We start from the raw sequence: 14,171 nt of genomic DNA, 5'->3' as shown, positions 1-14,171 counted from the left end.
TGGAGCTGGGTGGGGACGGATGTATAATTTTCTTCAAACTGGAAAGGATGTACAATAAAACTACACTAACATGGCACACTTATGACCGTAGTGCCGGATTTACACATTTTCCAGACTGAGATTATTTTACCAATATTCCAACTCCAATTTTTTTAATTTTCAAGAGATTGCACAATAAAGTTTCAGAAAACCACTAAGGTTAGAGTGTAAATATGCTCCTAAGACTTACCCCCCTTAGTCTAGTTCAGTAAAACACTGAGTCAAGCACTGGACCACTGAACTTTATTTTTTGAACAAGCAACGAATCCCCTATACAATACTTAACCACCGCGGGTTCGATCCTTGTATCTGCCAAGCCCTTCAGCCTCGTGCAAGCAGACGCTTCCAAAAGGTCACGCAGTCCCAAGCACCCTTACAGAAGATCAACAACGGACCTAGTGGGGGCTACCATTTATAGGTCTTCGAACCCTGCGGGGCCGAACTACATAGGGGTGGCTCCCCTTACAAGCCAATCACACATATCGATTAAAGTATTATTGACAGTTCCCCAACCCAATTACAAAGAGTCCCATTACAATGTTTCTACAGAAGCTTCTGGAAAGTAGTCAGCTAACTGAATAATGCAGCATTTCCCCTGGCAGTATAAACAATTTAGCCATGGCTTCCCACTTCAGCCAATCATTAAACAGCAGTACAACTGTCCTGCAACAATATTAACATTATTTACAATCCCGATGCAGCTATCCAATCAAGACAATACGTCTACAACATCGAGCGTCGCAGACCTGGAACGCGATACCATGCGTCATACGGGATCTGCCAACCATTACCTCATTTACCAAACATCTAAAAACATGGTTACTGCAAAATCAAAATTGCAATCATAATCTACATTAAAAATAACCTATGGTACTCTTTAATTGCTACTTTTTTACTTTATTGTTTGTTTTGTTTTTGTTTTTGTCTTTTGTTTTTACCTTGTTTGGGATGTGTTTACCTTGTGTTGGGACTAAAGATGGAAATTAGCTACTGGCTACAATCTTGCATATTACATGCAAATGTTTATTAATATGCACTGTCCCTAATAAAATCAATTCAAATTCAAACACCTTGGAGTTTCTTTGCAGAGTCCTTACACATTTTAACAATTAAGAGGACATCTGGACCTCACCTTATCTGAAATATTGATCTAGGACCTAGACTTCCTGGCACCAGCGCGCAGCTTGTGGCTTGGTACAGAAAAAGACTAACAGGCCTTGTAGATGCATAAATCCTTTACTTTATACTAACTCTGATTTAGCCAGGATTTACAAGAGTGAACATGGGAAGCGGTACTGGGTAAGTTTCGAGGGAGGGTGGCCAACAGAACCATGTCAGGAGCTGGACTTGAGTGGAAACTGCAAATATTACCCGATGAGTCAGATGTCGAAGCAACGAGGTTTGTAAATGGTCGGATAGTGTTTTATCGGATTTCAGTTTGACTCCAATCCCAGTTATTTTGTTTATTTCCTCTATTTTGTCTATCCATTTTAACTAGCTGTATTCCTCCATCTCTTTTTCTTGTTTTATCTGTCAGTCTTCTGTTCTGCTGTCTCCCTTCTTTCCTCTTCCCATTCCCACTTGACCCTTTCTTTCACCTCTCCCCCCCCATTACAAACTTTTTCCCTCTTCACTGTCCCACCCCATTCTTTCCCCGTCTAACCGGCTTCTCCCCTCTCCTCCCAATTTGTCTCTTCACCCCTAGTTTGGCTTCTCAGCCTTCAGCTTGTCTTTCAAAGGTATCAAAGGTATTTTATTGGTCACATTCACATACACCTAGGTGTAGTGAAGTGAAATGCTTCTTGCCATTTTGCAGCACATAAAGAAGGAATACAGACATAACATTAATAAGAGTTTTAAACATAAAGAACATCCCCCCCACAATGGTTCCCATTATGAGGGAAGGCACAAAGTCCAGTCCCCAACCCCAGTTCACCCATAGTCGGGCCCATTGAGGCCTCCACAGTTGCCTCTACGGAGGCCCGATGTTCCAGGCCGTTCTCGCCGGGTGATGTTGCTCCGGCGTCGGGAGAGTCCTCTCAGCGGCTTGGGAACCCTGGAATAGCCGCTTCCGTACTGGAGGCCGCGGCTTCCGAAGCCAACAACGCCACGCCGGTTGGAGCTCCACCACTGGCGATCTCATCTAGAGATTCCAGGCTCCCGGTGTAAGTTCAGCGCCGCCGCCCGCAGCTGGTCGCTCCACAGTCCCTCAGCTCCGCGATGTTTTCCTCAGCGATCTTCAGCTCATCGGAGTTCCAGAGCGGCGACCCAGGCAAGGCATCGCCCGCTCCGCGATAGCGCTCCAGCGCTGTGCCGCCGCCGAAGCCGAGGTTCTGGGCGGTCCCCGACAGGAAACGCTGCTCCAGGCCCGCTGGTAGGCCGCGAGGACGGGTCGAAGCTGCAGCCCGGAGAAAAGCCGCCTCTCCGACCAGGTAGGGACCTTGAAAGGTAGTTTCCCCCTTCCCCCCCACCCCCCACATAAAAAAGTCTAGACCTCCAAACAAAACACTTAACTAACTAAAATAAAAAGATGAAAAGACAGACAGCTGCTGGCTGGGCAGCCGTGCACAGGACAGTGCCCCCTACATTCTTCCCCCAGCCCTCAGCTTGTTCCTCTTCCCCCCCCCCCCCACCCCCCCACGATTCTACTCTTACCCCCCAATTTTTCTCTCCTTCCCCACCCAGATTGTCCCTCCTCTTCTCCCCAGCTCGCTTCTCCCCTTCCCACATCCCAGTGTGTTTTTCCTCTTGCTTGTCTCTTTAATTCCCCCCCCCCCCCTCCCCTCCAGCATGTCTCTTCTCTAACTACTCCCAGCTTGTCTCCCCTCTTCTCCCTCTCAGCTTGCCTCTCTTCTTTCCCACACTTCCATCTTGTCACTCCTCTAATCCATTGGCCTCAACTTGTCAGTATAGAAAAGGGAGTTAACATAGTTAGGAACGAGGATGTCTAACAGGCCTTTGCAGACATTGATACAGTGGTCCAAGGGCAGGATTGAGGCTAGGTATCTTGCAGTGAGTGCACGTCAGAAGTGTCTTGGAAACTCCCCATTTGCCTGAATGAATATAGTTCGAACAATGAGCAAAGCGGGCCATTTTTTGGCATTCCATCCATTACCTCAAAAAATCATTCTATCCTATCACTAGCCTACCGTGGTTGCAGTGTGTACTTCCCCCAAAACCCATTGTGGTTACTGTACTCGATGCTCTACAAATGCTCTACCACTGTCAAGAGGAAAAGGCGCATGGAAGCACTGCCACTTGCAGGCTGCTCTCCAAATCGTATGCTGTCCTGGCTTAGAAAATAGATTGCCTGTGCTTTATTAAAATGGAATCCAAATCCTGGAACCTCCTCCCCAGCAGCATTGTGGAGGAACCTTCACTAGCTTTTGTGTTTGATGAAGGTGGCACATAGGCTGTGAGAGCAATTAAGGATGGGCAGTGAATGCTGGCTTTACAATAATCTCATGAAAATGAATTCTAACAAAGCCCCTTTCACTGACCTTGCCCTTAATCCTGGCACCTATCCTTCCCTGGGCACTGATCTGCACACTGTCTTCAGCAGCCCCTGGACTGTAACATTGTTTTCTTTTCCTGACTTTCCTCTCATGTCACCAATCTGCTCCAAATTTTCATTAGACTCTGTTTCCAAATGTTCCCAATCTGTGCAAAATCGTCTTTTGAGTCTGAAACATAGAAACATAGAAAATAGGTGCAGGAGTAGGCCATTCGGCCCTTCGAGCCTGCACCGCCATTCAATATGATCATGGCTGATCATCCAACTCAGTATCCCATCCCTGCCTTCTCTCCATACCCCCTGATCCCTTTAGCCACAAGAGCCACATCTAACCCTCTTAAATATAGCCAATGAACTGGCCTCAACTACCTTCTGTGGCAGAGAATTCCACAGATTCACCACTCTCTGTGTAAAAAGAAGGGCTTCGACCCGAAACGTCACCTATTCCTTTTCTCCAGAGATGCTGCTTGTCCCGCTAAGTTACTCCAGCATTTTGTGTCTAACCGGTGTAAACCAGCGTTTGCAGATCTTTCATACACATCTGCAGTTCCTTCCTACACCAAATCATCATTATATTGGTACAGCCCTCACATTTCTCGCTCCTTATTTATCCTAGTAGTATTAAGGAGCTCTATGATGATAAAGTGGGAGTAGCTTAATGATCCTAGAATTAATTTATTCTATGAAAATGATCTGGGAAAGATGTGTGGAGGATGATTTTCTGTCTGTTAAAGCTGATTACGTGATAATTGATCTGCAAGATTTTTTCAGAACGGCAGTACACAAGGTGACCCTTTTGATAGCAATTGTAACAATGATGGAAATTGAGAACAAAGATCAGTCAAATTCAGAGCCAAGACAATTGCTTCATATGGGTTAATAGCTCATTTGCAAGAATGGGACAGACTGCACATTGAGCAGATAACATAATACAGTAATTATATTAATGAACCCGACTGATCCCACTATTTGCTTTGTTTAAGAAAGAACTGCAGATGCTGGAAAAATCGAAGGTAGACAAAAATGCTGGAGAAGCTCAGCGGGTGAGGCAGCATCTATGGAGAGAAGGAATAGGCGATGTTTCGGGTTGAGACCCTTCTTCAGACTATTTGCTCTGAGCTCTGGAAGAAACCTAGCTTACAGCAATATTTAGAGAAAATATTTGACACATTCTGAACTTTTCTGGAGATTGTTGTGGTGGCTGTCTTTAAAACTCCTAAAGACACAAGAGATAGCAGATGAAGTCTTACCTCGTTGGTGAGGCTGCGCTTGGGAGTATTGTGTTTGGTTTTATTCACCTAGCTGCAGGAAAGATCTATTAAACGGAAAGAGTGCAGAAAAGATTTACAAGGATGTTGCATGACTTGAGAAGACTGGGTTACAGGGAGAGGAGCGGATCGGTCGGAAAGACTTTCTTCTCTGCAGCGTAGGAGATAGAGAGGTGATCATATAAAATCACGAGGTGCCTAGATAGGGTGAATGCAGAGAGTCTTTTCTCCAAGGCTGGGGAATCAAAGGCACAGGTTTACGGTGAGAGGGGAAATATTTAACACGAACCTGAGGGCCTACTTTTTCACGCAGAGGGGGAATGTATATGGAACGATCCCATATATGGAATGTTAGAGGAGGTAGTTGAGACAGCTTTCATAATATCACTTAAAAGACATTTGGAAATGTACGTGGATAAGTACGGTTTAGAGGAATATATAGGCCAAACACGAGCAAATGGTACTAGCCCAAATGGGCATCTTCGTCTGCATGGACAAGTCGAGCTGAAGGACCTGTTTTTGTGTTGTCTGACTCTATGCTGGAATCTTGAGCTAAGGGCAAACTACTGAAAGAACTCGGCAAGTCAGGCAGCATGTTGAGGGAAATGTACTGACGACATTTCGGGTTAGGACCCTTCAGATCGATGAAATAGGCCTGCAAAAGTTCAATATTTTATTCCTTTGGTTGGCTTTGTATATTGCACTTCAGAGACAAAATTGTTGGAATTGTAGATAGTGAGGAATGTTCTCGAAGGAGGTATCAGGAAATATGGGAGATAATTGGGAAATGCAGTTTGATCCGGACAGGTTTGAGGTGGTGCATTTTGGGAAGTCAAATGCAAGAGGTATGCTGTAAATATCAGTACTCAATAGGCCCGACCATGGGTGAACAAGGGCAAAGGACTGGACTTTGTGCCTTCCCTCACAGTGGGAACCATTATGGGGGGATGTTTTTATGTTTTATGTTCAGTTCTTTTTTAATGTGGTGTCTTACTTTTATTGGCGTGCTGCAAGTAATCTGAATTATCCTGAGCAAGGGATTAATAAAGTATTTATCTATCTGTCTATCATTGATATGTAGAGGGATCTTGGGGCACAAGTCCATAGCTCCCTGAAGGTGGTAGCACATGTAGATAGGATGGTGAAGATGATGTACGGCATGCTTGCCTTCATTGATTGGGGCATGAAGTACAAGAGTCAGGTAGCCATAAAACTTTGGTTAGGACATAGTTGGAGTATTGCACTTAGTTCGGGTTGTTGCATTACAAGAAGTTTGTAACGCAACAACCAACCTTTTAGCATTGCATTACGCCAAAGTTGTTCAGCACAATATTAACTGGATTAGAGAGTATTACTGTAAGGAAAGGTTGACAAATGTGTATTGTTTTTTCTGGAACATTGGTGGGTGGGGGGTGACCTGATGGAATGTTCTGAAAATGATGTGAGGCACAGATAGGGCGGACAGTCAGAACCGTTTTACCAGCGTGGAATCCTGGGTGGTTTGTAGAAGCAGATACGATAGTGATGTTTAAGAGTCATTTAGATGAGCACGTGCAGAAAATGGATTGAAAGTTTAGTTCTGCTTCATGGTCAGCACGGACATCATGAGTTAAAAGGCTGGATTCTGTGCTGAAGTGTTCTATGTTTTATTAAGAAGCTTCTGCAATGACAATCTTTTATGCTGCTTGGTGTTGTGTTCTAGTTCTCCTCCTGTGATGTTGGTGTGTGTGCGTCATGTTTAATTTTGTCGTGCTTTGACTGTGACTGTTTTTATCAATGATGTAATTCAGTTTATCAGTGTGGCAGCCAGGTTAGTAATCTGACCTCTGTGTTAGTGTGAAATGGTGAGGTTTGAAATAGCTCTTTGACAGGCAGGAACTTCATTCAGGCACTTGCAGCACTCTACTGAAATGTGGGCTATAAATTCAGCGTGTGTCATCTGCCAGCGACTCGCGTTGGAAAAATATAAAAGGACTCAGTTCAGTTTTGGTTTAGAACCTGTGCAAGGTAGCAGCCATGAAGGTGTTGGACAACAATCTGTGTCGCCGGGCAATGGGTCCAGATGTCAGGCAGCTTTTACAGTGAGTACAATGAGATGCTTATTGTTCATTTATGAAGAAGCTAAATTATTTTCAATATTGCTCAATAAGATATAACTAAAATCTTTCAGGGAAGGAAATTTGCTGAACGTAATTGTGGTGCGTAGAAAGGAACAGCAGTTGCTGGTTTATACCAAAGATAGACACAAAGTTCTGGAGAAACCCAGTGTGTCAGGCAACATCTGTGGAGAAAATGGATGTTTTTTCCGAAACGTCACTCATCCTTTTTTCAGAGATGCTGCCTGACCAGCTGAGTCACTCTAGTACTTTGTGCCTATAATTGTGATAGGTCTGGAGTCACATAAAAATTGGTTGACTCTTTACTGCCTCTTCAGTTCAAAGTAATTGGAGTGAACATAGGTGCTGGCATTGCCAGTGATGTGCACATCATGAGGGACACTTTATTGCACAATCTAAGTTATCCTGGATCTGAACCAATAGTAAACCTTTCCTGATGAGTTAAATGCTTTAAAATAAAAAAACCCAGAGAAAATACAGGAACAATCCAGCAGTTCAGACAGCACCCACGGAGAGACAAACAGAACTGATCTTCAAATCTATGGGTTTTCATTGGAAATGTTCCTAATGTACTGACAGTTTTAACAATTAATTGAGGAGAATTCAGCCAGATTGTACAACCAGTCTGGTCGCTCTCATATGGGAATGATATGGAGACTTTGAAGAGCAGTTTTGGTCACTATGTCTCACTTCAGTTTGTTGTTTTGACTTACAATGCCAAGTGGCCTTTTGTCTGCAAAGACTGGAGCAGTTACCTATATAATCTTTGCGAGATGAGAATATTGGCAAAACGAGACTCAATTGCAGACTGATTAAAATAACTACAATTTTTCCCGGCAATAAAAACGCACCTGTGTCGCAGAAGCACCTCCAATTTAAGTTGCTAAATTTTGAGAAAAGGATGGCGGGACAGGATCAAATGTTTGGTTTAGTCCAGGGTTCGGCAACATCGCCTGCGTGCCCCGGGACTGGCTGCAGTTCCCAGGTCGCCTGCCCCGGGACTGGCTGTAGCGCCCAGGTCGCCTGCCCGGGACTAATAGAGAGAGAGAGAGAGAGAGAGCCCGGGACGGAGCAACCAGCCTTTCACCCAGTAGCTACCCACCAACCACCACCTCCACCGGTTGCGCCTGTGCCGAAGGATAACGTGGCTGGCGGGCGGGTCAGAAGAAGGCACTGAGGTGGTAGCCGGTTCCACTGTCCGTTCCTGGCGGCCGCTCACAGCCCTCTACTTCCCTTCCCGTCCACAATGCGGTGGCTCTGTGCCCGGAGCGCCGCAGCAGCGGTGGGTGAGTGAGTTGCTGCCATGATCCCCGACCCCCTCCTTCTCAACGCTCCTTCCCGTGCTGACCCGGGCCAGACTGAGGGATAGCCAAGTCTATCTTTCTTGGTTAACAACCTAACCTTTGGCCTCTAAGATGCAGGTACATTTTCGTGCCTTATTTTTGGGTAAAAAATAGTGTTTTCGTTGCCGGGAAATACGGTAGATAACCACAGGCCATAGTCTGGCTCTGCTGTTTAATCAACTTGATGGTTTCCACACTGTAGTTTGATGTTTTCTTTCTCACTTGGCTGTTTTTTTTAAATGGACAGAGCACATAAGCTCTCAGATGTTTATTTCACCACCCAAAGGTCATTTTCTGTTTGAGAGCATACTGACTTGTATCATGGCAGGGCTCGAAAAATTAACGGTTGCCCGGATGCCACTGACCACTCAAAGCGCCGCCGGGCAACCTAAACACCGAGTCATTTTGCCCGGCTTGGCAACCAGATACTGGTTTGTACTGAAGATAGACACAAAAAACTGGAGAACTCCGCGGGTCAGGCAACATCTCTGGAGAAAAGGAACGCAACGTTTTGTGTCGGTGGTGACGGCTTTATTGGGAGAGATACTAGGTGCGTGGTGAGGAATGGTCGCAGCGAATGACGGGCCCCGCACAGCAGCAGCAACAGCCGCGACAGCAGCTCCGGCTCCATCTCCTCCTCCTCCCGCCCCCCGTCCGCCCTGATAAGGGCCGCTGCTTGCAAACCCGCTAACGGCGCTTTTAAAAAAAAAAAACCTCTCCCCTCGGCGTGCGGGAGGTTTTTTTTTTTAACGCGCCGTTAGCGGGTTTGCAAGCAGCGGCCGCTATCAGGGAGGAGGAGGAGGAGATGGAGCCACTGTCGCGGCCGCGGCCGCTGTGTGGGACCCGTCATTCGCTGCGACACTTCTGAAGCAGCTGCACCACAGATCCTGTAGCTATAGGATCTTTGAGCTACACCGCTCGGCCCCGCACCTTGCCGTTGGCTAGCGGAGGAGGGAGGCGGTTGCGAGGAAATCCCAACGGCCAAATCGCTCTCTCGCTCTCTCGCTCGCTCTCTCGCTCTCTCTCTCTCTCTCGCTCTCTCTCTCGCTCTCTCTCGCTCTCTCTCGCTCTCTCTCTCTCTCTCTCTCTCACTATCTCTCACTCTCTCTCTCTCTCTGTCTCTCTCTGTGTCTCTCTGTCTCTCTCTGTCTCTCTCTGTCTCTGTCTCTCTCTCTGTCTCTCTCTCTCTCTCTGTCTCTCCCCCCCCTCCTCTCCATCCCGCACTGATGTTGACACCGTTGACACGTTATTACAGAATTCATTTTAACGGCAAATCAATGCTCTTAATATGCAGTATCAGTACTGTAGTTATTTAATGAGCAACATTCACAACTATACGTATGCATATATGTTACTATGGTCCAGGATTTATTGACACAGGTTGATCATACGCTGAATAATCCAACCACATTTTTGTTTGGAAGTGGAAAGAACTAATAGAAATTGCATTAATTGCAATGTGTAAAAAGAGTTGAGATACTGTCTTATAATTTTGCTGCATGTCATTGTGGGATATATCATGTGTTGATTGATGAATATGTTTAGTTTGTGACTTTATTTGAAGGAGAAATAATATGTGAATGCTTCATTGAGTATAATTCCGACTGGTATCTACGCACTTCGTCCGAGCACATTATCGCACGCGTCATGCAAGCCATCTTAAATGACCACCTAAACTGTAATTTGGCAACCTAAAAAGCTGCCAAGGTTGCCCGGCTGGCAACAGGGAAAAAAAGTTAAGCGAGAGCCCTGCACTGCGTGGTTTGGTGACTCTAAAGGGCCTGTCCAACATGGACGTCAATTGCTCTTGACTCCCAAGAATGTAAGAGGTTGTAAAATGTGAATGGCATTGCTCAATCCATCATGGATCTGACCTTCCCCCTGTCAAAGGGATCTATGAAAAGTGCTGGCTCAGAGGCAACAAATATCATCAAAGATCCACAGCACCCTGGCCGCACTCTCACCCCGCCGTTATCGGGAAGAAAGTATAGGAGCTTGAGAATCGTTATCTCCAAATATAAGAAGAGTTTCTTACCATCAGGTTCTTGAACCACACAGCACAACTCTTTCTCAACAGAACAACGATGAACTTTGTAGAACTTCAGCTTGCATTATTATAATCTGGTTACCTGGTATAACTGATCATTTATTGTATTATTGCTTATTGCATATTTATTTGTTTTTTGAAGAAGTAACCAAAAAGGTATGGACTTCGGTAAGGCAATGATGGGCTGCACTGGAAGATTAGATCACATGAGATCCAGGGAGAGACAGTCAACTGGATAGAGAATTAGCTTCATAAAAGAAAGCAGAGAGTGCTGGTAGGTTTGTATTTTAGACTGGAGGCCTGTGACAAGCAGTGCTGGGCCGGTTGCTGTTTGTCATCTATATTGATCATTTGGATGAGAATGTACAAGGCATGCATAATACGTTGGTGGTATAGTAGAGAGTGAAGATGATTATCAAAAATTACAGCAGGTCATTGATCAGCTAGTCAAGTGGACCGAGGAATGGTTAATTGAGCTTAATGCAGATAAGTGTGAGGTTTTCATTTTGGGAAGTCAAACCAGAGCAGGTGAATGGCAAGGCCCTGGCGAGTGTTGTAGAGCAGAAGTACCTTGCAGCACATAGAATAGTACAGCATGGAAGCTGGTCCTTCCACCCACAATGTTTGTGCCGAACATGATGACAAGCTGAACTTCCTGCACTTCCAAGTGCCTATTAAAAGCCTCTTAAACGCCACTATCGTATCTGCCTTCACCAACAGTCCTGGCAATGTGTTCCAGGCACCCACCACTCTCTCTGTAAACAAAACATGCCCCTGCACATCTCTATTAAATTATCCCCGACTAACTTCTTAGCTATACCCCCTAGTGTTAGATATTTCCACCCTGGGGAGAAAAGGTTCTGATTGTCCAACTAATCTATGCCGCTCATAATACTTCTATCAAGTCTCCCCTCAACCTCCGACGTGCAAGAGAAAACAATCCAAGTTTATTCAACCTCTGCTTGTGGTTGAAACCCTCCAATCCAGGCAACATTCTGGTCAACCTTCTCTGCGCCCACTCAAGTCATTCTTCCTGTAATGGGGTGATGAGCACTGTACGCAGTACTCCGAATGCGGCCGATCCAGTCTTATAGAGCTGCATCATGACTTCCTGACTCTTACACTCACTGTGGTTGCCAGAGAACCTAGCACAGATCCCTGCAGAACCTCATTGGTATATGGACCTCCACCCAGAATATCTTCCTTCCACAACAACCCTCTGTCTTCTGTCAATAAGTCAGTTCTGAATCCATATGACCAAGTCACTGTGAATCTCGTGCATCTTAATCTACTGCATCAACCTAACATGAGAAACCACTGCCCTATCTTCATCAATCTCCTTTGTCACTTCCACAAAAAACTAAATCAAGTTAGTAAGAGATGACCTGCGATGTACAAAGCCGAATGGAAGTCAATCCTATCTCGAAGAATTCTCTCCAATAGATTCCCTAACCACTGACATGAGGCTCACTGGCCTACATTTCCCTGGATTCTCTCTACTTCCCTTCTTAACAAAGGGACATCATTGGCCACGCTCCAGTCCTCCAGGACCTTGCCTGAGGCTAGAAAAGAGAAAAAAATCCTCGTCAAGGACTCCACAATCTCCTCTCTTGCATTCCTTCATAACCATTAGGCCCAGGGGACTTACCCACCTTAATACCTTTAAGAATATTAGCGCCACCTCCTCCTCGATCTCAAACTGACCTAGTATATTTGTATTCTCCACACATTTTGCTTTCCTCCAAGTCCTTCTCGGTGAATACAGGCACATGATACTACTTTAGGGCTTCATCTTCATCCTCCGACTCCAAGCATAACTATCTTCCTTTATCCTTGAGAGGTTCTATCTTCTCCTGGGTTATCCTCTTGTTTTCAACATGCATGTGAAAAGCCTTGGGATTTTCTTTAATCCAACTTGCCAATGACATGTCATGGCTCCATTTGGCCCTTCTAATCACCCTATAGGGAGGTCTACAGTGTAACCCCATCGAAGTGACCACTCCTTTCTTCTCCCTGAATTCTACACAAGGGGTGGCATGGTGGCGCAGCGGTAGAGTTGCTGCCTTACAGCGCCAGAACCCAGGTTTGATCCTGACTATGGGTACTATTTGTACAGAATTTGTACGTTCCCCCCGTGATCTGCGTGGATTTTCTCCGGGATCTCCGGTTTCCTCCCACACGCCAAAGACGTACAGGTTCTGTAGGATAATTGGCTAGGTATAATTGTGAATTGTTCCTAATGTGTGTAGGATAGTGTTACTGTGCGGGGATCGTTGATCGGCGCAAACTTGGTGAGCTGAAGGGCCTGTTTCCATGCTGTCTCTCTAAACTAAACTAAAGATAGACACAAAAAGAAACAAAACTAAATATGGGCTAATTGTCCAATCCTTTCAGGATATCCTCCCCAAGTCTTGCAATGATACTCTACCTGATCAGCAGTGCAACATCTCTGACCTGCCTTCTGTCACATCTAATATGCCATTATTTGCCCAGGCATTATTAATGATGGTGACCATGAAGCAACTGGGATGTTGCGTACACCATTGGGTTCACTGGATAGTTGGAGACTTCTTGTCATCACCAAGTCTTCTCTGTATTCAACTTCTAGCGCAGTGTTGTTGCCTTTTGTGGAATATAAATGGAAGGTCTAATGAATAAAATATAACCATTGTGCATCATACACTTGGTATAGAGTGTGCAAACAGGCCCTTCGGCCCAACTTGCCCACATCGGCCAACAATGTCCCAGCTACATTAGTCCCACTTGCCTGCGCTTGGTCCATATCCCTCCCAACCTGTCCTATCCATGTACTAGTCTAACTGTTTCTTAAATGATGGGATAGTCCCAGCCTCAACTACCTCCTCTGGCAGCTTGTTCCATACACCCACCACCCTTTGTGTGAAAAAGTCCCCCCACCGACTCCTGTTAAATCTTTTCTCCTTAACATTGAACCTATGTCCTCTGGTCCTCAATTCCCCTACTCTGGGCATGAGACTCTGTGCATCTACCCGATCTATTCCTCTCATGATTTTGTACACCTCTATAAGATCACCCCTCATCCTCCTGCGCTCCAAGGAATAGAGACCCAGCTTACTCAACTTCCCGCTATAGCTCACACCCTCTAGTCCTGGCAACATCCTCGTAAATCTTTTCTGTACCATTTCCAGCTTGACTATATCTTCATACTTATAAAACTCTGATCTTGGATGTGTGTGTATTTGCGTGTGTGTGATGCTTGTGTGCTTTCACATCTCCTCGAAAACACGACTCGCTGATGGTGAAATGTTTACATATTCCGATAGTGATTTATGCCGTGATGACACAAATCGCCTTATCCGAAAATTTCATGTATTATTACTCGAGTTATTTATGAAAATGTTCAAAAATTTCAAATAACTTGGAAAATAAACAAGATGGTCTCGCTGAGGACGTCACAATGGTTCTGCTCCTCGCGGCCTGCTGCCCTATGTTCCACGTGCAGGGAGCGACGTCACCTCCCCCTCCCCCCCTCCGGTTCTTCAAAAGACGCAGAAAGAATGAGCAAGTGGACTCTGTACTGCAGCTCGCGAAAGCTCCCGAGCACCCCAGACGCTTCGGAACTCCAGAGCGCTTCGATCGCAGGGACACGGGGAATCTTGATGCCTTTTCCTCGCTGGTGATCCGGATCCCGCCTGGCGATCTCTGGCCATCAAGGGGGACGACATCCGTCTCCCCCGCTCGATCGTCGGTTACGCGGGTGGGTGGGCTTCCCCTCGCGGAAGCCACGATCTGCCACCCCCTCCCTCTCTGCCACCCCCTCCCTCTCTGCCACCCCCTCCCTCTCTGCCACCCCCTCCCTCTATG

General features: G+C 45.8%; 1 protein-coding gene across 7 annotated transcripts in view; it reads left to right on the top strand.

Moving 5' to 3' along the window:
* The window catches only part of enah (ENAH actin regulator), a 231,414-nt gene that overhangs the window by 161,248 nt on the left and 55,995 nt on the right, over nucleotides 1–14,171 (top strand). The window contains exon 1 of one of the 7 annotated variants that reach the window (XM_033020599.1): nucleotides 6,674–6,902. The exons of the other annotated variants lie outside the window; for them this stretch is intronic. Coding sequence (XP_032876490.1) covers nucleotides 6,838–6,902 — 65 coding nt within the window. The 5' untranslated portion in view covers nucleotides 6,674–6,837. Of the gene's footprint in view, nucleotides 1–6,673; nucleotides 6,903–14,171 lie in introns of those variants that run through there. 7 annotated transcript variants of the gene reach the window in all.

Source organism: Amblyraja radiata, chromosome 5 (genome assembly GCF_010909765.2).
Source record: "Amblyraja radiata isolate CabotCenter1 chromosome 5, sAmbRad1.1.pri, whole genome shotgun sequence".
NCBI lineage: Eukaryota > Metazoa > Chordata > Chondrichthyes > Rajiformes > Rajidae > Amblyraja > Amblyraja radiata.
Note: the sequence above shows the minus strand (reverse complement) of the source record. Positions and strands in the feature narration are given on the sequence as shown.